The 23,063-nt window shown below is 46.7% G+C and overlaps 1 protein-coding gene across 5 annotated transcripts in view; it reads right to left on the bottom strand.

Moving 5' to 3' along the window:
• LOC111248838 (uncharacterized) overlaps positions 1–23,063 on the bottom strand; it is an 88,567-nt gene that overhangs the window by 31,545 nt on the left and 33,959 nt on the right. The window contains exons 1-2 of one of the 5 annotated variants that reach the window (XM_086988449.1): positions 12,599–12,806; positions 11,176–11,389 (exon numbers count right to left, since the gene is read on the bottom strand). The exons of 3 other annotated variants lie outside the window; for them this stretch is intronic. In XM_086988449.1, the coding sequence (XP_086844575.1) occupies positions 11,176–11,389; positions 12,599–12,660 (276 nt within the window). In that variant the 5' untranslated portion in view covers positions 12,661–12,806. Of the gene's footprint in view, positions 1–11,175; positions 11,390–12,598; positions 21,177–23,063 lie in introns of those variants that run through there. One more of the 5 variants, XM_022801835.2, reaches the window with a different exon arrangement.

Below are 23,063 nucleotides of genomic sequence, written 5' to 3'. Positions count from 1 at the left end.
AGCATGGCCAATGCGATCGGCGGCGGCGGCCGCCGCCGCTGCTGCCGTCGTCGCTGCTGACTTCAGCTGCTGCGGCGGTGGCGGCGAATAGAACCCAACCAAAAGAGAGAGTTAAATAGGCTGTGAGAGGGCACCAGCGTGAGTGAGACAGACAAGCTCGTACGGAGATCAGCAGCAGCTTCGAGCGAACTCGACGCAAAGCAGTGTCTTTGGAGTATCCGCTCCACCGAGTCTCCGCCGCCAGCGACCTCTAGCTGCTGTACAAGCAATCAGTTGCGCCGAGTCCTCAAGCAAGCTTGCACCCGACCCTGAGAACGAGCTTAAGCATGTTCCCTAACGTAGTACCATAAGAGAAGACCTCCAATACAAACATAACATACTCATACATATATAAAGGCAAACGAAGATGCCTGTTTAAAGTCTCGAACTCCAAATAGATTCTACAGTTAGCCACAGATAGGAGTTCGTGCATTAAAGAAGTTAAAACCAAGTGCGTTTAAAGACGAAGTTGTTACGCATACGCCTAGAGCCAATGAAGCAAGGGCGAAAGCAGCACAGGGTTTGCGACGCTGTGGTACTGAAACCAGTCTGCTACTGCTATTTGCAATCGCGCTGGCGGCAACGGGTATCCAACACCGCGCCGGCCTGTTGTCTCTCCAACTCTTAGCAGACAGCACATGAAAACTCTTTTCTAGGGGCGCTCCACCAACAATGAAGAACTCGGCGAATCGACCTTCCAATAGACTACAAAACCCCGTAGGCTGGTAGGCTAACCCGAGTACGCATTCCCATATTGACTTAAACTCGTTCCTTTCTCTGTGGAGAGATCCCCTGGATGGACCCAGACCATCGCAGCCTCCATTTGTGCCACCCACTATCTGGCAGCCATCCAGAAACTGAAAGAAAGAACTGTGGCGGTTGCTTTCGTCTGTCTGTTGGTCCTCCTTTTCTCTTGGGATAACAGTTCATTCTCCGCTAGCATAGTCATTAATAGAGACACGAACTGCGGCCATTCGAAAATTATTCCTACGAATGCTACATCATTCGAAAAAGCCCGATCTCTGTAGTATGTAGCGAGAAGTCGTGCAAGTTCTCGTCCTAACCGCGCCAACATTAATGCTCAATAGTTTATCGAGACTGGCCATCGTAAACCACCTCGGATCCTGGAGGTTGTTCAGCGTCGATAGTGCGAATTCCCGCCGCAGACGCTTCGATGCCCCTTATTTCTCGATTTTTGTCACAGGAACGAACTGACCGGTCAAACTACCAGGAATCCAGCCCATTCGTTAAATCAGCTGCCTTCAAACATCTTCGCTTCATAGGACCTCAAGTTACTGTTCGCAAATGCGCTAAGACAGATGTCCCACATTTGCAATGCCAGCGGCCAAGATACTGTAATGCTTCGCAGGCGATCTGTGGCCTTTTTTATTTTTTCTATTTCTGTGTTGTCCTGGTAAGCCTAACCTTATAGAAAGGTTTTCTCCCGGCTGACCTTTGATATACGAACGGTCAGCTCGGGTCAGAGTGGCCTCGGCTTTTACGCCGAGTCGCTAATTCCAAGTACTGTATCAGACTGCGCGGAGAAAACCAGTGGTAGAGCCCCAGCAGCAGCAGTAACCGCTAACGTCGCCGGCAGACAAAATCCTGCTTGGAATTGCGTTACGTTCGTTGGTGAGGCCAACCGCTAGTCCGTCAATGTGTACGAAGCACTTTGGTTCACCACTTCGAAGTCAGGGCTGCTGTAAAGTCGTATGCAGGACCATCATTCGCCTTTCTGACGGCTAGACATTTACTACGCCGCACATACTTAATCACCAGCGCCACCGTCGCCGTCGCTGCTTCCACCAACTCAATCAGCTTAACGGCTGTAGCTGAAGCTCACTTAACTTCGCTTCCCTATATATATATAGCCGGCATTCTGCTGATCGGCGTATATTGGAAACTCTGCTCTGTCTATTTTGCCATGGATTTCGTTATAGACTTGCCTCGAACTGGGCGTCGCTAAACAAGACTTAACGCAGACAAAATCGGTCCTAGACGATATTCCATCCGAGGAATGGCCTAGAATTGGCCATGTCACTCCGATCAAATGGCCATTTTAGCCTTTTACTATAGTCCGGCACAGCTCATTTCGATTGAGTTTAGATCCAGCCGTACTGACTCAATAACAGCTGTTTATTCTAATATAATTTTGCTGCGCCACAGTAATAGCAGCCAACGACGCATCAGCGTCAAAGCGACAATAACACTAAGCGAATAGGCGACAGGCTTTAGTGTGCACACTTAGCGCAAATGAAAGCGATCGTGCTAGACGCTGCTTCGCCGTGACTAGCGCATCGTGTTCAAGGGTCATCGTCTGTCGTCCAAAAGGTGCCGGGTGCTAGTACACGCTGCGGTAGTAAAACCGCTCTTTAATGCTCCGCTTCTATGTACTAGTCTTGCGACCTATGGCTGCCATTATGGGCCTCCTCCTATACTAACAGGGCAGTATTTAGATACTAACGGAGTGTTCGCTTATAGAGCTGAATCGGACACCCCCCTCTCTTAAATGTACCTCTCAGCCCATCTGTGCGGTGGCAGCTGGCGGCTCTGGCTTCGCCCAACTTCTGTTCGCTAGGGCCGCTTCGGTGCTTGCGGCACTCACTCTAGAGACCCAGAGAATCGGTTCGAAGACTCGCCTGTTGCCTTCTGACGCCATCTGTAGCTGTAGTAAGGGCTGAATCGAGCGCAAACCGAATAAACCAAAGGTTATGCTGCCTGGCCGTGTGTCAGTTCTTCGAAGTCATCGCAGTACATCTTGTCTATATTGTAGATCTAGTATTAATCCGAATCAGTGCTATAAGAGGTACCGGCAAGTGATATACAAGAATCGGGTAGAGAAGCGAACTGGATCGCCGCTGGCAAAGATAGACGGTAACAAACGGGCCGGCAGAAAGGCAGGGAATAGAGCATGGACTGTGTCGGATCCGACTGCACAAACCGGTGAGACAGGGAGAAAAGACAGGCAAATACATAGATATGAAGCTCGGAGAAAAAATTAATATCTGTAAACTTGTACGAGCATGCACTGCCCGGCGATTGCGAAGGGGAAGACTCGTAGACGAGAAACTGGCTAGGAATGACTCGATCTTCCGACGATTACAACAGAATGGATTGACTGACGTTTGGACAACGAATGGACAAAGTGGTAAACAGACAGACCTTGTTACCCCACGACCAGTCAGTTTCTCTAGTAAGGTCTCGCGAGGATAGAGCGATGTTCTGAAATAGAGTTCCAAAGGGGACTGGTAGAATATTCTCATTGTCGCCATCATGCGCCCTGTCTATCCTGTCGTTGTTCTCAGAGCCATTGCAGTAATCGGCTTCAACGATAGTCGGGGGGTTCGACGTAGCCTGAGGTTCCATCAGCACTAGCTATGTTCTTGCACAGATACGACGTAAGGTTGCGGGGCGGTGCGCCCACTTTCTGGCACTACGGCCGAAGCAATATTCGCTGAAAGTCAACTCATAAAATTGCAGTAGAAATTTGCTTCCTGCCGAGATAAAAACGAAAAAGGGGTAGTTTTTTTTATGTTTAGCTCTTTCTGGAGGAGTACACGAACAACGGCGCCGTTAATAGCCGGCACGAAAAGCATTGCTCGTTTGTAAGTTTGCGTTTTCGTGCATCGTAGAAAATAGATGGACGACAGGCTTCGCTGGTCTTTGACCCGGAAACAAGCGCAGTGCGTTCACTCGATTGTGGTACACAATTGTACCTTTTGAATTTGAAACATATATGCCGTACAACACATAGGAGGCTAATTTTGCTTCATGTATTTTCCCTATAATATTCGCTTGGGAAGAGCATGAATAAACATCGCTTGTTATTGAAACCGAAGAATGACATCAAGATGGCAGGAATCGTAAATTAATTTTGATGTATTTCCTCTTCTATTTCTCATGGATACGAATTTGAATAGATATGAATCGTTGTAGCAGGATCAGTAATAAGAAAGACAATCTGTTTCGTATCCAGTTTGCTCAAGCCCATAGGCGTCAAATGAAAATCCAGTTCCCTCTGCTTTCACCAGAGATATGCGTTTGTTGAAGGCACCAATCGACTATACTCTCCCTAACAGCGTATGTGTGTTTTCGTATTTGTCTGCCAATGTTACAGCCTCATTCTTCGTTGGTGCGTAACGACTCGAGAACTCGAACTTCGGCCGCCTGAAGGATAAATGCGCTAGGAGACCAATCATTTCAATTTCTCCTTTTCTTCAGTCTTTATGCGGCGGCAATGCTACTTAAAAGCGAGGCGGTTACATTTGACTAAATCCTTCCGCCGCATCCTTCGGCTCAGAGGACGCGGCAAGACACCCATCACGACAATGATTATGATGGCACGATACCAGGGAAGCTACCGCGGCCTCACCATCCCTACCGCACGTTCGGGGACGTTGGATCGCTGCCGTTGTTAGAGCGCTCTTCGTTTTTCTCTTTACTCTCGGCCTCTTTTCGCGCTCTCTGCGGACCCCCAAATCTGCCTCCTTGATTTCTACTCTCTGTTATCCAGGCTGACCGTTATACTGGCGCGTGTGGAGTATGGTAGCGTCAGCGTTGGCGCTGGCGCCAGAAGCCGCTGCCATGAAGTCGATGGCTGTGAGGGTTGTAGAAACGGCTGCAGGAAGGCTGCGTAAAATGTTTCAAGTCGGCTGCCGTAGTACAACTTTCCCCTCGCAGCAGCCGCCGCCGTATTAGAAGTATGAGGATGACTTGTGATCTTACTAGAATTAGAGTAGTAGCCAAACAGGAACAGCCCTAGCTGACGTCGTTGCACCGAAGTACCCTTTCCCTTTCTTCATTCCCTTCTGTATTTAGTATAGCACTGTTGGGCTCCTGCTTCGTTTCTGCTTGGCCCTTGCGCGCTAAAGTCGTCTCTCGCAACCCAACCTTATTCTGGATGCTCCTACTCTTCATGGTGGTAGTGGAGGCTGTTCCATCCAATTCGCTCCCAGTGCGATGGCGGTACCTAGGCCCGCAGGCTCGCGCGAGACCAGCAGCGATCACAGCTTTTACGGCGGTCAAAATTATAACGTGAGTTTCGGCCACTTCGATCGTCTACGTGTCTATATCACAGGGTTAGCCCGACCGACCGACACGCCTCACACAGAGTCGCGGACCCACTCCTGCGTTTCTACCCGTTGCTGCTGCGAGGATTTGGCAGCTAGTGGGAACAGGGAGCCATCACGACTCTTTGTTTCTTCCCAATAGCGGTTCCGTCTTTTACAAGCCCACGTTTCGGATATTCTCGCACATCACACGCCCACATGAAGTCATGTTGCCTCGTTGGATCCTCGTTATAGGTTGTAGGCCGCCCTAGCACGACCACTAGCTTGGCTATTGGCGACTATCCCTCTCGCAGCGACTGCTGTTTCACACAGTTGAACGGACTTGCTGTCAGTAAGATTTACATACTAACCAATTGACGTGTACGATTTTAGGTATATTCCTTAAACCGTAGAAACGACACGGAAAAAATAAAGACTGTCAAAACAGGCAAGAGAGTAACGCGAACAAAACCGAAGCGACAAATGAGATAGATGGTTGCCTCGATTGTTATCCCCACCACTAGAGTCGGCTTTCTTTTTCGTAACAAAAATCGCCTGCATTTTCAGCATTGCCATTACCCTTACTGGCCACGACTACTGGCAATTGCAAAAAACCGAAACTCCCTTTGTTTTCCTTTCTTCCCTCCCAATTCGCCACTTAATCCCCCACTTTCGAAGACGAGGAGAGGAGACGCAATCACGGTCCTGCACACAGTCAGACAGCGCTGGCTCCGGAGCTGTTTTAGAAGCCAGACAAGACCATCTCGCGGTATAAGCAGCAGCAGTAGACCTAGTTCATTTAATTCAGCTTAACCTAACCAAAAAACCCGGTAAATCCGTCGTTGCTTCCGCCGTCGTCTGCTCAGCATTTCCAATGAGTGAGTTTTATTTAGGCCAGTAATAACTCGACTACGGCGTGCAGAACAAAGCATCACAACCGGCTACTGGTCAGGCGGAGCCAATGGCGAACTAAGGAAAAGGGCCGGAAGACTAGTGCTAGAGAGGAGGGCAATAAGAGAAGAAAACGCGGGTGAGGGTTAGCGTTGCGTAGTATGCGACAGCAAAAAATATCGGGAACGGGAGCGAGAGGGGGGCTAGAAAGTGTGCGCAGAGGGGCGCGGTGTTATCGAAGGAGTGAGACAGAAAAGGAGAGGGAGAGAAGAGGAAAGATGTCTACAGAGAGAACGACAGAAAAGGGGAACTGGGTAGACGAATACCGTTGTCTTGATAGGTGGAGGAACGTCGCTTCTTGTCGTCTAGATGGCTCGCTAGCATTGGTTCGCTCGTAAAGGACATTGGCATTTCAGTAGGACCCATTGTTCCTTTCTCGATACCGTTTGCTCTAGAGGAAGGAAATGAGCCGTTTCTCACTTAAATCGTAGAAAAAAAATGGCAACCACGCGATGGATCTGGCATGATCGTAGATAAGGAATAGGGCTGGTGCTGACGGATGAAGCCATTGAGGTGCCCTCTGCTTCGAAGACGGAATCAGAGCTATGCGTGCCAGACCTTAGATCTGAGTCCTAAAGTCCACCCCGAGGGGTCCACAAACCTCAAGGCTCCAAATAAAGCCTACTGTCAATGTTGGTTTTGTCGACTAGAAACAACTGGTATTTATGCCTGGGGAAAGACCGATTGGAAAAGAAGCGCGGGTTCTTAGGAGGAGGCATCCGTCAGAAACAGCCTTGTTGAATTGCGGACGAAAGTTCGGTCGGTTGATGCTCACTGCTAGCGTTTGTCATTTCAGTGGCTATGCGCACGATCCGGCCAGAGCTCGCGGTTGGAGCGTCGGACCTGCCTTAAAGAACTACACGTGTATGTGTATAATCTCAGTAGACAAAAGACATAAATAATAGGTGAAAGATTCGGATCAAGACTTTAATAGCGGAACCAGTGCGTTTGGAAGGCAAGAACAGACTTTCGCAATAAAATCAAATTAGTGGATTTGACTCAAGTGGGCCGTAATGAATGAGAAGCTAATATTTGAGACTGTAGCATTATTTGACGCATAGTTGGCGTCCACGCTATTGTTGGCGCAGGACGGTACCATTAAACGAAAAAGACTGTTTGTAATATGTAAACGTTGGGCTAATTTTTATGTAAGCCGGCCTAGAATGAATACAAGACATCATCGAAATACTGTTTCGAGACGGATTTTTTTAAGAAGTCCGTGTTTGTTTAATCGTATCCCAATTCATGTTTCCAACCTACCCGGCCAAAGATTAATCGCATTTGATCTGTTGACGGTATTACTCGTTTCCTACAACCTGCAAATCATCGCCGTTATTAATGTCCTGCTTACGCATACTTGCACTATTTAACGATCACTTCTCTTAGGAGTCTTTCACATTTCCTCATATTTGTATTACATAATATTGCATTTTGTAAATCTGCCTAAAGGTGTCTGTTCAATTCGCTACTCGGCGGTGTCCAAATATTCGCCCGTTTGTCGGCCCAGAGTTTTCACCCCCCGACACTACCTCAGCACAGCACTAGGCTACATCCCCATACATTTACCCCTGCCAGCCGTTTTAGCGGCCGCTGACAGTGTACTGTTCGAACGTGCTCATCTATAACCCTCCATTGATCTCCGCTATTCTACGAAGAGCGGCATCGCACTCATACGAAGACAGGCAGACTATGAAATGATATTTGCTAACAGCAAGTCAGATCTAACAACAACGACGACGACAACGGCGGCAGTAGCGAAAGCACCGACAGCAACAGTCAAAACGGCCAGTGTCAACACACCGTTGACACTGGCCGTTTGCATATAACGTGGCCAAAAAGAAGTGCTCCTGCTACTATATGAAGTGTGTGCACCGCCAGGTACCTGACATATCCAGCACCAATTACGCCGCAACGGCAGCAAATTCAACTCTTGTTAGCACTGTTCTTAACGCGAGCAAACGGAACGTTATCCTCTATTCAGTTATGACATGTTAGCGACATTTGTAGCGACGCATTCCTCTGTGACGCTGCATTTGCCTGACTGCCTATGCTACATGTAGCTACCGATACTATGGTAGTTGTCATTGTATCAATATTATTTTTACACAGTAGCCACACAACATTATCAACAACTGTCTACTAATACGGGGGTCGTTCACGTTGGTCAATAGACGCTACTACCTCGGGGTCGTTGCTTATGTTAGGCACTGCGTTGGTCGACTACACCTCAATCCTCGAGGCGTCTAACTGCTGTCAACAGACGAACAGCGGATTGCTCAACAACGGACGAACCAGTGCGTCCCACTGCTCCGGAAGAGCATCGTGACCTACCCGCGCTGTGTGACCCCAGCTCATCTCAATCGCATCGTTCCTATGGTCTCGTTCATCGTCTCGAGTCATCTGCAAACCGCGGCGTCCGACGTCGAACGGCGCAGAGGACAGCTTACCGTTTTGGTCACATCGAGCTTGAGGATCATCAAACAGCCCTCAACTCGCCGCCGACTGAGCTCGATTGCCTGTGCTCGAGCTAACGCGGATACAACGTACAGTCAGTCATCCAGCACTGCGTTTGCTGTAGATGTAGGCTCAGCTTGAATACGGCTTGCAGTGTCGGACAACGCCAACACTAGGTCGATATTCGGAGCAAAGCTTGATAATTTCATGAGCAAAAAAAAGACAGTGAAAAAGCAAGATGCCCTTCTAGTTGTTCTCTAAGGACTGCTACCAATGTAGGCTTGATCGAAGTCGCAGCATTAACAAACGCGGTTGCTCCCGTACTGGCTCTAGTCATTTGGCTGTTAGCTGCTCTCTTTATGTTAACTCTTCTCTTCGCTTTTTCCTAGCGTCGTTTCTCTCCCGGCGAAAAACAGGAATGTTTATGTCTTATCCTGGTCTTTGAGCGCTAAAGCCAAGGCACGTTACGTCGTAGCCCCTTCTACGGCGCTACTAGCCAAAGACGTCTATAACAACATTAACAACATAGCTCGATAGAGAAAAGGCTTCGTGTTCGTCAATCCGTAGCAGTAACAATCAGCTATGCAACTGTCTGGTGTGAGGACCAATGGTTCGCAACTGACTGTCTGTCCACTGGTTGAATGTTGGCGCCATAGATGATGCGGTGGCGGCATCATTTGAAAAGCTATTAGCGTTTGACCTAAAGAACGTCGTTCGGTACTGCCGTCGACGGGGTTACACTCCGGCGATTTGGCCGTGTGCGCGATACACACGGTCACAGAGGGAGAGAGAGAGAAAGGCAGTGACGGTGAAAAAAGAGTTAAAAGGAGACCCGTTCTGTAACTGCGGCTCAGCAGAGTGGCCGAAGCCAGAGCGGCGGTAATGTTCAGCTCGTTGTCTTCTCGCTTTTTCTATTCAACAGGAAGAAACTTTTGCATCTGCTCTATACATACATTAAGATAGCTTCCTAACAAATATCTCTTGATTTTGTTTTCGAGTCGTCGCGCGGCGGAACGATGAACGACGCTGATTGGTCAGCCGGCCTGCCGCGTAACAGGGCTAGAATATGGGCAAAGCCTATAGAGTCCGTAACCCAATTTTTTGTTTGCGGTTCACATTCGATGCTGTCATATCCTACAAGAAGGCCAATGGGACGGATAGCGAACAGGCCGGTACGATGTAAAAATATTTCGGACTTTGTGGTAACACCGGGACCGCGCATCAAATAAGATTCGACGCTGCGTATATCTGCTTGTATGTATTTTCGATTCGATGCTGTACCATGCAGCAGGCAGGAAAATTGTATAAAGTCGAAAGTTAGCTGGACCATACTTCAACAGATCAATGGCAACAATTTTAACAGCTAGAATGTGTTGGCCGAGTGTCGGATACTTCCAGTCGTTAGAAATAATGAGACCTTATTCAAAGTGTTTTTGACTGTTGAAAGCTGGTGAGCAAAAAATCGTCAGGCAATACAAAAAATAGTAGACAAAATAGACTAGCATGTACTTGAGTATGTTTCGGATCAAATAAACAAACGGGCGAATGTAATTAGTGTCTAAGAAACAAGGTTCGCCTCTTTTTTCTACGATGAAATTGCGATGTCGCCATGAAGCGATGGTTATTCCTACATCGCATTCGGCAGAACAGAAAGAGAAAGTTCTAAACGATCGGCAGCTAAGTTCAAGCAAAAACCTATCGACTACGGGCCAAGAACCTGTAGTGGTCGGCGGATAACAGATGAAATCTAATAACTCTTCACTTTTGGTGATATGAGTAATTATCGGTGATGTGACACAACACTGATATATATATATATATATTAACTTTAATATAAAAATTATTAAACCCTAAAAGTCAAAGATGTAAATAATCCTGAATGATTTTATTTAGCTTGTCGACTTTTTTAGTATTCCACACAACGTTATCCCTGCGACAGGTACAAATACTGTGGAGACGAAAATTAGAAGACAGTTATGGTACTTCAAAAGAAGTCCAAGGGAGGAACAATTATATCTCGTATCTTATGTGCGGCATAAACTCAAACACGTTAAAAATGAGACACCGTTAATCAAAATGAAATTAACTTCTACGCGTTACAACTCCGTCCCACTGCTAACGCTGCTAGCGTTGTTGAGAGTTTCATAAAAATGGCATCCAGTTTCAACTGAAAATCGTCAAGCCATAGGAAATACAGCTGACTATACCATTGGATAGCGACTTTTGCTGAGTCATATTTTGCCAAAGCGCGCAGATCGCCAAAGATGTGGACAACGAGTGTACGCCCACACATTACTGCCGCCGGGGGCGAGGTTCTAGCAACAATATTTGATTTGTACTATTATCAAGCCCATGGTGTTAAGGATTCTGTAGGCTAGACATACGGATTTCTCATGCACAGAACAATTACTCTATCAGAATCAGAACCGTATTGGGCAAGCCCTTAGCTCGTCGTGTAGATGCTACTGTATCAATATGATATCCTTACAGGCATTTTACCGCTTCTATAAAGCGTTTTTGCATTATGACAGATAACAGGCGTCGATATATTGAATATTCGCGTTCATCAAGCATACTGGTTTCCGTTATCGTCGAGTATGCCAAATATATAGAGTAAGTGGTGGTTAAGCTGAATATATCTTGTTTTGTTCTGTAGTCAACTACTCAGAGAAGTTAGTCTTACGTTGCAGTTGATCGTCTCAACAACAGCAGCAATAGTAGAAGCCAATGGCCGACATTTACTAGACAAACTTGTCTGGCCGGTGGCTGGCTTAGTTCTTTGGCTACTTTTTGGTCGCTCGTGATCGCTCGGGCCGGGATCCCAGGATTGGCCCCGTCCGTGAAAGAAAAAGAACTCACTGAACCGCGGCAAACGGTAAAGAATAGGAGACGCACCGCTAAGGGGGAAAAGCAAAAAAAAAACAGTTAATTTAGCAGAAGTAGTATCAGTAGAAATAGTATAATAGCTTCAAATGAAATGAATAATAATAGACGAAGGTTTCAGCTCGATTACATTTGGAAGAGAACGGCTCTAGCAGTCGTCACCATTAGCACCAAACTAGTTGCTCCAGATAAAAAATGAAATCCCTTAAAGGATATGGGAATAAGAGGCGGTGATCCTCTACGTACGCAACAAATACTTTGTGGATCGAAATGGACCGTGGCACAGTCTCGAGTGGAGCTAAGTATCGGCTCCGGGTCGCATGATATCCAAACACGTATTTAGTGGAAGTGAATACTTTACGCAACGCCAATTCATACGTTTCGTATGCTTTATTCCGATGTACTAATTGCGATACAGTATACGCACGCATATACGGGACAGTTCTCATTTTGTATATATATTTTTGTGAAGACCCTTTCATGTATTTTACGATCTTAAGTGGTGACTGCGCATTGGTCACTTGCTTACATTGAATGACATATTTATTCGTAGTGTAAAAAATACGTCAAGCACCTAACATGTAGGTGGAGCTCTTTGTCAACATACACCCGACGGACAAACTTTTACTCGAGAAACGTTGCTGACGATGCAGCCTGTGATTTGACGTTCATGTAAACATTTCAAGTATAGACTGTTACAAAACTTATAAGACAATTATAATTAACTTCTAAACGCAAAAAGGAATAATTAGACCTACGTATTCCTAATACGTCATTTAATACTTCAGCTGATTACGTAGTCAATGGGCAGACATTACCTAGTAAAATAGCCACCCAGAAGTTAGAACGATTCGATAATAATAATAACAGGCTACACGAGGTAGCACCATATGATGATCCAAGTAGTATATCCCAAAATATCGTATCCGTTCACTTTTTAGAGTAGGTAGTATGTAAGAGAATAGCGCATGGACGTGTGTTCAAAGCCAAGACATTATCGCGAACTTAGCTAAAACTAAAATGAAGTCCAAATTGGTGTGAGTGCAGGTCTATTAATCTTCTAATCTAAAGGCTGCGTCCAAAAATGTACACAAAAGCTAATATTATAAAAAGCAGTTGGTACCCTACCCCTCATTTTCGAAACTATCCATCTAAATATAATAGCACCATATTACAACATAACCTAACCGAACATTCGAAGAACTTATATATCATGAACTTACGGGTGCCTGACCGCTGAGGGGCGGTAGAGCTGACACGATCGCATGGTGTTCAGGGGAACCATTACTCAGGTTTACGGGCGAGTCACTTCCGTTTGAAGCTGCTGATCCTCCAGTTATCGCTGGAAACGGACCGTTCGCCGGGGTGCCTCCGCCGGGTAATGCAGCCAGACTTGGGGCGGCATTGCCGTCAGAGCCCGGGCCGGCCGTTATGGACTGAGAAGCATTGGTTTCCCGCCAGGTCGGCGGACTCTCGACAACCTTCTGCAGCACGCCATCCCTTTGAAGTCTGTAGAGAACACTGTTGATAGCCTTCTTCGGTTGCTTGATCACCCGGCACAGATCAATAGTTTTCACATTCTCCCCTGGATGGCTGTGAAAGTAGCTAAGCAGCTGAGTGCGAACATCGGTGCAGACGTCCACCATCTTCGCGGGAAATTTAAAACCACTCGTGGCTTTTAGAACAGTAGCAGCAAGCAGGCTCGTGTCGTGCTGAGACCACAACGTATTTTCGTATATAACTATAATTATTACTGTTGTTGTTGTTGTTGCTGTTGCTGCTGTTATTGTTGTTTAAAATGGCTAGCGTTGATAGGCAACTAACGTGCTTGGTTACAGCGTCCTTCAACTTGCTTCTTCCTGTGTTTGTCTTCAGTTAAAAAGGACGAAAAACTAGAAGACGCTTGATTTGTTCTCACTAATAAGCTGCGTGTTTACCTTGCTGCTTACGCTTCTGTTGTTGTTTTTATTAAAAACGGAAGGAGAAAGTCGACGCCGCTTCCGAATGCGAAATCGTAGTTAATTTTCGTCGTCGCAGGTTTGCACCTGTTGTGTATATTTTTTCTGGTAGTAGATCTGCTGGGTGATCAACAACGTGATTTCAGGTCGCCCTGACCTCCGTGACCGGATCGGACGCTAGCCGTTTTCGCGACTTTCGGGTGTTTGCCGTTCTTTGCAAACACACATACACACACACTCAAATTTATCTTTCTCTCTCTCTCTCTTTTCTTTCTAATAGTACCTGGCTGTTTCTGTTTCACACGCTTGGCCTTTCATCAGGCTTAGCTAGTCAAGAATGATTAGTAACCATATTAATAATATTTCTCCTCGATGACTTCGCGTGTCCAGGCGTCACGAATTTCAGGGTTGCTCTACAGTGTCCTGGATATCGGACTTAGATGGGCTGTGGTGCTTACTGTTGAATGACACTTAATTTTTGCTACAATACTTTATCGACTCGTTTAACACTTTCCTAGATTTTAAAAAGTCTACGGGTGATGTAACGGTGTTAGATTGATGTTGAATTTTTTTCCTCGTCGCTTTTGTACTAGTCTAATCGTTTTCACCGGCGTCTATTTAGCTTCTTCGCCCTACTTTCGAGCGTTTCTTGCGGTTGCTGTTGCTGCTCCAGCAACTGGTTGCTAGCTTATTATTATTATTCAGTTACCAGTACAATTAATAATAAGCTTCAATAATACAGAATAGTACGTGTGGCTTTATTTCGGTGTACTTGATGTATAGATTTGTCGTATGCTCTAGCGGTGCCCGACCCTTATAGGGGTCGGTATTTAGCGTTGATTTGCGTTTTGTCGATTTGTCGTCGAGAGGTGGGTTCTTGATTGATTCACGCAAGGCTAACACGCCATAGCCCTATGTATTATTGTTCAGCTTGTTGAACGGTACGTGCAATGATCGGGCTGGTGGTGAGTGTAATGGCGTTGCTGGAGTACGCCTGAAATTTGTAGTCAGTTTCGGCTAGATTTTTCTTATATTCACTATAGATTGCAGTGTCTGTAGCTTTGTTATAAATTTTGTTGTTATTGTTGTTGGTAATGCTGTTGCTGTTGCTGTTGGTATCGTTGCAGTAGTAGTTGGCTGCACGTGACTTCTGTGATGATTCGGATTCCGGCAAGTTTTTCGGTGTCGCGTCGATCTCTTCGTTCTGAGCGGTGACCGAAATTTCTCGCAGAGGGCTTTCGCTATAGAAGGCTTCTCTACCGTCTGTTTTCCGAGCAACAGTGATAGACGACAGTTGTAGAATTGTATTCTCTTTTTGATCTTTTTTGTCGTCTGCCGTGTGAGGTCGTTGATGTCCCTGTTGTTGTCCTGTTATCGTTACGAAGCCTGTTACGTTACTCTGAACAGTTAACGTTAGGGGCATTATTATTATTATGATCTAAATGGCAAACCTCGCTTGCTCCCCGTATCTGCTAATCCTGTTGATTGAGCCCTGCCTCGGTCTCACCTCTATCTATAGACACTTCTATGAACGACGGCGCGCGAACCTTTTTGCCCTCCCGAACTTCGTTTCCTGCCCCACTATGGGCAGTCTGTTGTGAACGTGAGGACAGCACAACAGGCAGAACCAGAATATCAGATCGTTTGAATATATTCAGTTCTAATTACGTTAGTAAATAATCTTTTGAAATAATTAGAGCTGGAGCAAGTTGCAGGTCTGCTACGCCCGTTGCGAACAACGGACAACAAACGAAATTGCTTGCGTCTTTCGTTTTCTATCCAGGCGTCTTTTGTTACGGGATATTACTGACGGAAACGGCGCGCACTGACTGAGTTTGGCTGGCTAAAAAGCGGTGGAATATTGGTCGAATGATGGCCACGCTTGTTTTTGCAACTGGGTCGGACGGAATAGGGAGTCAAATCTAGCTGTTACCGGAAATCCCTGCTATCTTCCGTTCGGTTTAGTGGTAGCTGTACCTTTTTCTGTTCTTTTTTTTTGCTTGCCACCAATGTGAATAACTTTGTCCTACTCTTCTGGCCTTGGTACGGTGGGAACGGTGTTGACAACGGCCGTTATAGCGAATGAATATCGCGCTTGAACCAAAAGCGAATTTTCGAACCTTTCAATTCTTCTTCATTCGAAAACTTTAGTCTGACTTGACGTCTTGCGATGTTCGCCGTATGTGACAAGTGGTCGATGCCCTCGCAGTGGATGCGGCCTTCGGGTCGGATGCAGAGGAAATAGATAACAAGTCGCTGGCTTGTTAACGTTGATTTTTATATATTCTCTACTCTCGTTGCTCTTCGATCTCCTATCACACTTTGTTGATCATTCACTGCACAGCCCTGCACTTGAGCTGAATCACCGCTAACCACCATCGGTCGCTGTCGACCAGATGTCGAGCAAATGTCGCGAATATACTAGACGTTGTATTGGCGGCGACTGTTGCCCTTCGCTTGGTTGTGTTGCTGCTTTTCTCAATGATCGTCGTCATATACGATGCGTAGTTATACACAAAGTCTATTCGAGTTAGTATCTGTTTATGTTTAGACACACACACACACATACACATAAACACACACACACACACACACACACACACACACAGACGCCCGCAGAGACACGCGCCCACACGCACAAGGACACACAGAGACACGAAGACACAAAGGCTGGGCAAACGAGCACTGAGATTCAGGTAATGATAAGATCAACCGTTGTTTCTTCTGGTGTTGTCAGCGTGTTGTTGTTGTTGTTGATGCTGTTGAACGAGCTGGATTTATCTGCACCAGTTAGTTAGCTGTTTTATGCTGTACGTGTGAGAGCCGTATGAAATAGTGCATTCAGGAGAACAATAGCAGCTGCAATGCTGATGGTGAATCTGTCTCAAATGATGATGATGATCATTGCAGTGCGAGCGGGTCTGGGATAGTTGACTGTCTGGGTCAACTGACCGAGTTAGCTTAGTCAACACCTTCTTTGTTACCTTACGCTCGTTCTCTTTCTCGATTTTATTGAATCGCTAATAATACCACCGTCTTCGGCGATTATTATACACGATAATTCCGGACACAGCTCTGCAGCCTGATTGGTTGTCTCAGTCCTAAACGTACACTGAAGAGCACATGAGACATGTGATGGGTTACAATTTTAGTTCTGATCTGGTGGTTATAATATAGAATGGTTATATGATGATATATTGGTTGCCTCGTGCTGGCGTGATAGTAACTGATTTGTTGTTATTTGTTGTCAACAAAGTGATATCGTAAAGCCTTCTTCTTGCCTCTTCAGTGTTGCATTGAAGCTTAGGCTTGCCTCTATGGTGCCAAGCGAAAATTTACGGACATTTGTTGGTGGATAACCGCTCCAAATTTTAGCGATGACTTTTTTTGTCATTAATTAAGAAGTCTTGCAACCTTATGTTATTCTCCACTTTGTTGATATTTAGAGAATCAGAATGTATTATTATGGGCGCTCTTGTTAATCCAGCCGAACGCTTTGGACTGGAAACACAAAACTAGTTATTTTAAGGTAGTCAGCTTTTCCTGCCTTTGTATTCGACTAGGGGAAAGGGACCGCACTTGTCCTGTCGTAAGGACGATCGATGATAACACCTTGTTTGCTTCCTAACGATGCGAAGGTGTCAATGCTGTAAGGTAAGCTCTGCTAATAGGACCTTTGATTTGAGATCAATCCAGCATGAACACAATAAGGAACCACTCGTCAAGCAAGTAAGGAAGGTTATTACGTAACTATTGTTACAATAAACGAGGTGCTTTTTGGGCTAGGTTTCTGATATTTCGTCGCGCAGTTTTTCCTTGGAAAAGTTTTTTGAAGCCTTCGTCTCAATGCGCCAACAGCCTAAAGCCTGTTCTGTGTATTGATAGGATTGCTTACTGGCTTGCTGTGTACACCCCGCGCGCGATCAGCTGATTGCCACCGAATTTCGACCCTGCGATTCAGTACACAATAATATTGGCTGGATTGGCCTTATTGTTTCCGATGTATACCTCTGCGTTTAGCGTGTCAGGCTGATTAAAACGTAGACGAGCACCAGTCAGGGCGGGTATTCAATGCAGACAGATGAATAGTTAGTGATTCTAATTGTAGCCGTTGTTGTTCCAGTTATTGTTTATAGTTTGTTAGTAGTCGTACACGCAGGGCTGATTTAGTAGAGAGATAGGCGAGCCTGCTGTGAAGCCGTCGGAGACACTGAACGAGCTAGTTGGCTTGTTTTTATTTGTCTGCTTGCTGGTTTGTTTGCTTTGTTGGCGGCAGGAATTTTCAGGCTCACAAACCTGACTCCGACAGGTGCTTAGCAGAAAGGCTGGTCTTCCCTAGTTCACGCGTCACGATGCGCGAGCGCCGCCTATGTTGAGGACGGCGAAATCGCTATTGATATGGTCGCTTTGCGTTCCTTCCTTACGGACCCCGAATGTACTACGGATGCCTACGTGAACTTCGGTGCGAAGCCGTTGCTTACTTTTAGCTTATCAATGATCTAGCGAACCCTGCGATTAGCTGGTGTGTGCGTGGACACTCTTGTGAACTCCACTGCTGCTCAAGTACTAGCTAAGCTCGGAACGGCTCATTGGTAGTGCAGTGTCGTCTAGAAAGATCTGAGTTAATCACAACAATCCTTTCAGATTCTTGACGAGCTCGAACACGGGTGCGTAGACGGGTAGTCACACGGCCGTTATCGCTGGTGCATGCGCAAAGATTACGGGGAGAAAAGCAAAGCCCACACGGATGTGCACAACTGGTTCTCGTCTGTGTTGTTGTACTTATATATTCACCTTTCTACAGGGCCTTAAATTTAAGGCCCCTAGGGTCAAAAGCTGGCAAACAAGCTTCCTTCCTATCAAAGATTGCCTGAATTTATCCGTTGATGAATTCTGCGCGCCTTCGACAGCACACACCGTCCCATGAAATTGCGTGCCTCGTCTTGTTGCCACAGTTGCAGGTCGTGTTCGAGATCTATACGTGCGACGCCACCGTCTTCCGCCTGCAGGATGATAGTTTTGCGGTTTAGTTTCAGCTCAGCAGTTGCCCAGCAGAAGGACTGCGATCTTTGATACCCACGGCGCTGCGTCACGGTACTTCGCTGTACACCTACCGGCTAGAATTGCCATCCACGGGGAAACCTTCGCCACTCAAGGGCCGCTCACGACGGCGAGTTTTTCCTCTTCCTGCCGCCTATTGTGTTAATCGCAACGAACCTAGTCGTTACAGCAGTTTTCGTAGCGTTTCGTTTCTAGAGCAGCTTCATTAATGGTGCATTGATAAAAGATGCTGTTGTCGATGATGCTATTTCGTTGCTGCGTATATTGATTAAGGTCGCCTTTGCTTTCTGGTACGTTATCCTGTTCGTCGCTGGTCAGTCTGTTGTAGTCCCTACGGTCATCATTATCCGTGTTGCAGTAGTGGTTGCTATCACAAGTTATCACTAGCGCTGGGTCTGGTCGGAGATAGAAAGCAGCTCACCTTAGCACGTCTTCATCTCGGATCCGAGCCGCGTAGCCCCTATCGCGAGCTGCCTTCGTTAGCTCCGTACACTAGCCAGCTCACATACAGAATAGCACAGTTCTTTATTTCACTGTACCCCCTGTTGCTCACTTGGACTCACCGCGCCGTCTCACGGAACTCACTGTATGGATTCCAGTTGCTCCGCCGCCGTCTGCGCTTGTACTGGAATACTTGCCCTCAGCTGGTTCCGCCACTGCAAGCGATAGCCAGCCGCCAGTCGCTGACTGGAAGAACTGTCGATTTCGGTTACAGAAAAGTCCTTCTTTCCAAAACCCCGGGCTGCAATTGGTTGTACTCCGTCTAAAGGAATATGTCGCGGTCGACGACGTCGTCAAGGACCAGCACGGAGGACCCACGGAGGTACGGCAACGAGAACCAGTGCCGTACTTCGCCGACTCTGAGAGACGACACACCGAAGGTCTCTGCGCCTGCTGCTGCTACTGCTGCTGCTGCTGCTGTTGCAGCGGCCCGAAACGGCAACGCAAGCCTGCCGCTTTTCCTGCTGCAGCTGTTACTGCTGCTGTAGGTTCTGCTACGTTTACAGCAGGAGGGGCTTTAGTTTTGAGGTACTGATGCTGCTATCGCTACCGCTGCCGCCGTAGCCGCGGCTCTCACACTCAAAGGAAACACACCACCGCTTTTAGCGGATGCAGGAGTGAGTTCGATCGGTTTGTGGGTACAGTGCTTTGGCTACCTGCCTGCCCTAGATACCCTTAGCTCTAAAGCTGCTTGGCCTCCTGTTTGAACCCGCCGCCGTTATTACCAGTGCCTGCGCCTCTGGGAGAACGCAAGCTGGATCAGTGTAGAGAAGAGTAGCTGGCGATGGCTGTTAGCGGGCCTCGCGCCGCTAGGCAGCGTTACTCGGCTTCGCGCACGGGAGCCGAGGACACAGGCACGCTCCACACACCGACAGTGCTCCGATAACCCCCGCTACTACAGAGTAAAGAAAGGGCGCTAGTTACGAGTCTTCGGCGGGCGCGCGGGGCACGGTCAGCCAAAGCGTTTGTCGAGGGAGAGTTACGCGCACAACGTTTCGTCAAGGAGTGGGTAGCGTCAGAGTCCTACAGCAGAAAGCAAGACACACAGAAAACGACGCGCGGAAATAGCAGCATTAGACGTATCTTTGCTCCTACGACTTTTTTTAGCAATAACAGAGAAGATCCCACAGCTGGGTAGGGGGATACGCCAGTTGTATTGTACGATAGCCATACGCTGATTGGCCGATGTTTTTACTTCTTAATTTCAAAAACTTTTTGAATTTTTCGGCTGATCCTTTTAGCTATGTTCCCCTTTCGTTTCAGATCATCATATGGGGCGGAGCCAGCGTTTGAACCTCGTGACGATGTTGGCACGTTGACGCTACGAAACGTATAACATACACGCAATTGACTGGCGATAACTTTCAGCAGACTATACGTTCCAAGACCCGAATAAAGAGGCTAAACCTGGGCCTGAGAAGTAAAGCAACCGACTGTTTTTGTTTCAGTTAGAAACAGTGAATGGAGCCCATGACAAGCGGTCGGCAACAGACCGGAGCAAGTATTTGATATGCTGTCCAGTCTCGTTGGATTTCTTTTGCAAGGCGACTTGCGACATTCGAAATATCACCGGGTTAACGGCCTTTGCTGCTGGTGGCCACAGCTTTCCTAACCGAAGAACGAGGGTCTGCGAAACGCGCGCTATGGGACTTACACACACGGACCACAGCACTTTGACGCACGGTAAGACGAAATCCGCTCGAACCACTCGGGCGTCCGTATTCTGGGCGTGCGTCCCAAACAAACTTGTGCACACACACACAACATCCAGCACAATTTACACAACAAAGTGGTCGGTGTCTGAGGTGGTCTCTGTATTCGATGCAGACGCAGCTCACCCATAGAGTACGTGGGTTAGCACAGTCTCAAGTAGGCTCACTCATGCACATTACGTTCGTTACTGCTGAATTGAAACAGCAGTATAAGTAACCCTTCTCTGAAATCAGTTGTTGGTGATGGGGGAAGGGGTGTCTTCAGAGCTTTGTGGGGGGCTAGCACTGCCCGCAAAGCGCGACGAAGCCGAACACGCACATGTTGAATCTATGAGATGCACCTTCTAACTGCTTGGTCCTTCCAATAGATTGGGCTGAGTTCGAGTGTGTAGACGGATGTCACACACAAAGGCTAGAAACTGCTTTTAGACGAAAAAATAGGGTTGAGTAAAGCGGCCAGTGTAATATTAGTGCTACTCCTTAAGTATACGTTCACGTACACCTTCTCATTGAAAGGCAACAGCGGTTCTTATGTAAGTAATACGCGATCTGAATCGCAGCTATTTCCGACTTAAACGGTATCGTTGGTTTCGATATCAGTCGACGCTGTTAATGCTTTTGCGAAGTCGGCATCCAGGAAGAGCGCACTTTTGGCGGTAGATGATAGATCTATGTTAGGGCTCAGGCAGATCTTGCGCGACGCTCCCTCTACACAGGCTAGTACGACTTTCGTATTTTGTAATGGTAATATTTAGGTAGCTCGGCTATTCACAGGTTTTCGGTGACTGAAAGTATTGATAGATTTGTTTGTCACATCGATGAAAAAGGCTGACAGACACCTATAGTGATGTTACGCTTTTTGGCTTACAACGGTGATTTTAATATGTTATCGTAGAGTATACTTTCGTGGAAACGCAACAACACTTTGACGGCAGTTGACCTAACGACTGTAGAAATCTTGACTCGCCGTATCCCTAGATGAAGTGCGCTGCGTTACTGGAATTTCTCCAGTCGTTTCGGTGAGCACAACCTTGGTATGAATCCGCTGAACTTAATGACGCTTGTAAACTAACGATAACATCTTATGCAACGCGATGTCTCGCCGACTTTCGATACTGTGCAAAGTACCTACGTAAACAAAGCGTTTTGAACGCGCCGTCCAACTAAGCAGTTAATAGTTCTGGTTAAACTTGTTGGACAAAATGTTACTTCCAGACAAACAGGTCGACTTCGAGATCCGCTAAAACACGTTATCACGTTTGCAGAAACTAGTACACGATTTGTCTAGTGACGGACGAATACTACAGACTGTAATAATTTTTACTCCATGAATCGTATCCACGTTTGATTGGCGCTTATTCATTAACTATACAGTAGATTATGGACACTAATCGTTGTCGTTGTTTTTCTCTCTTTTGCCCAACTGACTCCCTTTCACTGTAGAGAGTAAGCGGGTGGCCCCTTGATCAAAACCACACAACCTCTTTGTTCACCTCCTTCGTCGCGTTGTATTACTCTATAAATTACTAGTAAACACTATTTATCCGAATGTGCATAAATGCCTCGATCATGATACCAGTTATAGGCCACTTTACATCTACTGGCTAGGGCGCCAGCTTCAACTAATACTATCCTTTTTCTTAGTATGAATTGGTGTCGAGATTGCTACCGCTGGCGTCGTAAACGACGCAGCGTTTGCTCTTTTCTTCGGCAGGATCTGTAGTAACAGCTGCTCGTTTTGCAACGTCCCGACAACACGTTCGTTGTATGGGTAACAATGTTTTGCGTAAAACCAACTGCAGAAAAGGAAAAACGCCGCCGAAGTTTGATTCAATGGTGACCAAGTTTTCCGTTGAGTTACATTACAACTTGAGAGCGGAGGCTAAAGTTCCATCCGAATCTGGCTGACTGACGGCCGTGTGCTTTGTGTTGTTTGCGTTGACTTCTTTGCTTAACCTGGCCTCTTGTTTCTGTTTCATTCGCGTAGTTACTGCCTCTCTATGGCTTTTTCATCGGTGGCGTATCTCAGTTAGGCGGTTCTACCCTATCATCTTCCTTACAGAATCAGCTATGGCAGTGGCAGCAGCAATGACGACGACGACTGGCGACAACGCAAGCCAGTAACACTCGAAGTGGCAGTAAGTGAACACGCTGATCGCACAACCAGCCTGATTCCTGCTTTAACAACAAGTTATCCATCCGATATTATGCAGCGCACTCACGCATTGCGATGACAACCAACAAAACTCAATTGGCTTGAATAACCAGCAAGAGCAATGGACCCTCTCTCTTTCTTTCTCTTTCTCAGCTGTCGTTTGTTCAGGACACGATTGTGTCCTTTATTTTTGAAAAACAACAATAAGAAATTTTTTTTCTACATAGATTTGTTTAACTTCTCCAGCCTGTTGCGTTTGGTCCTCCATGAACGTTGGCGCTACCATCGCACTGATGCTCGG

This window comes from Varroa destructor, unplaced genomic scaffold (assembly GCF_002443255.2).
Source record: "Varroa destructor unplaced genomic scaffold, Vdes_3.0 BEIS01000004.1, whole genome shotgun sequence".
Taxonomy (NCBI): Eukaryota; Metazoa; Arthropoda; class Arachnida; order Mesostigmata; family Varroidae; genus Varroa; species Varroa destructor.
This window is presented reverse-complemented; position numbering and strand designations above follow the sequence as displayed.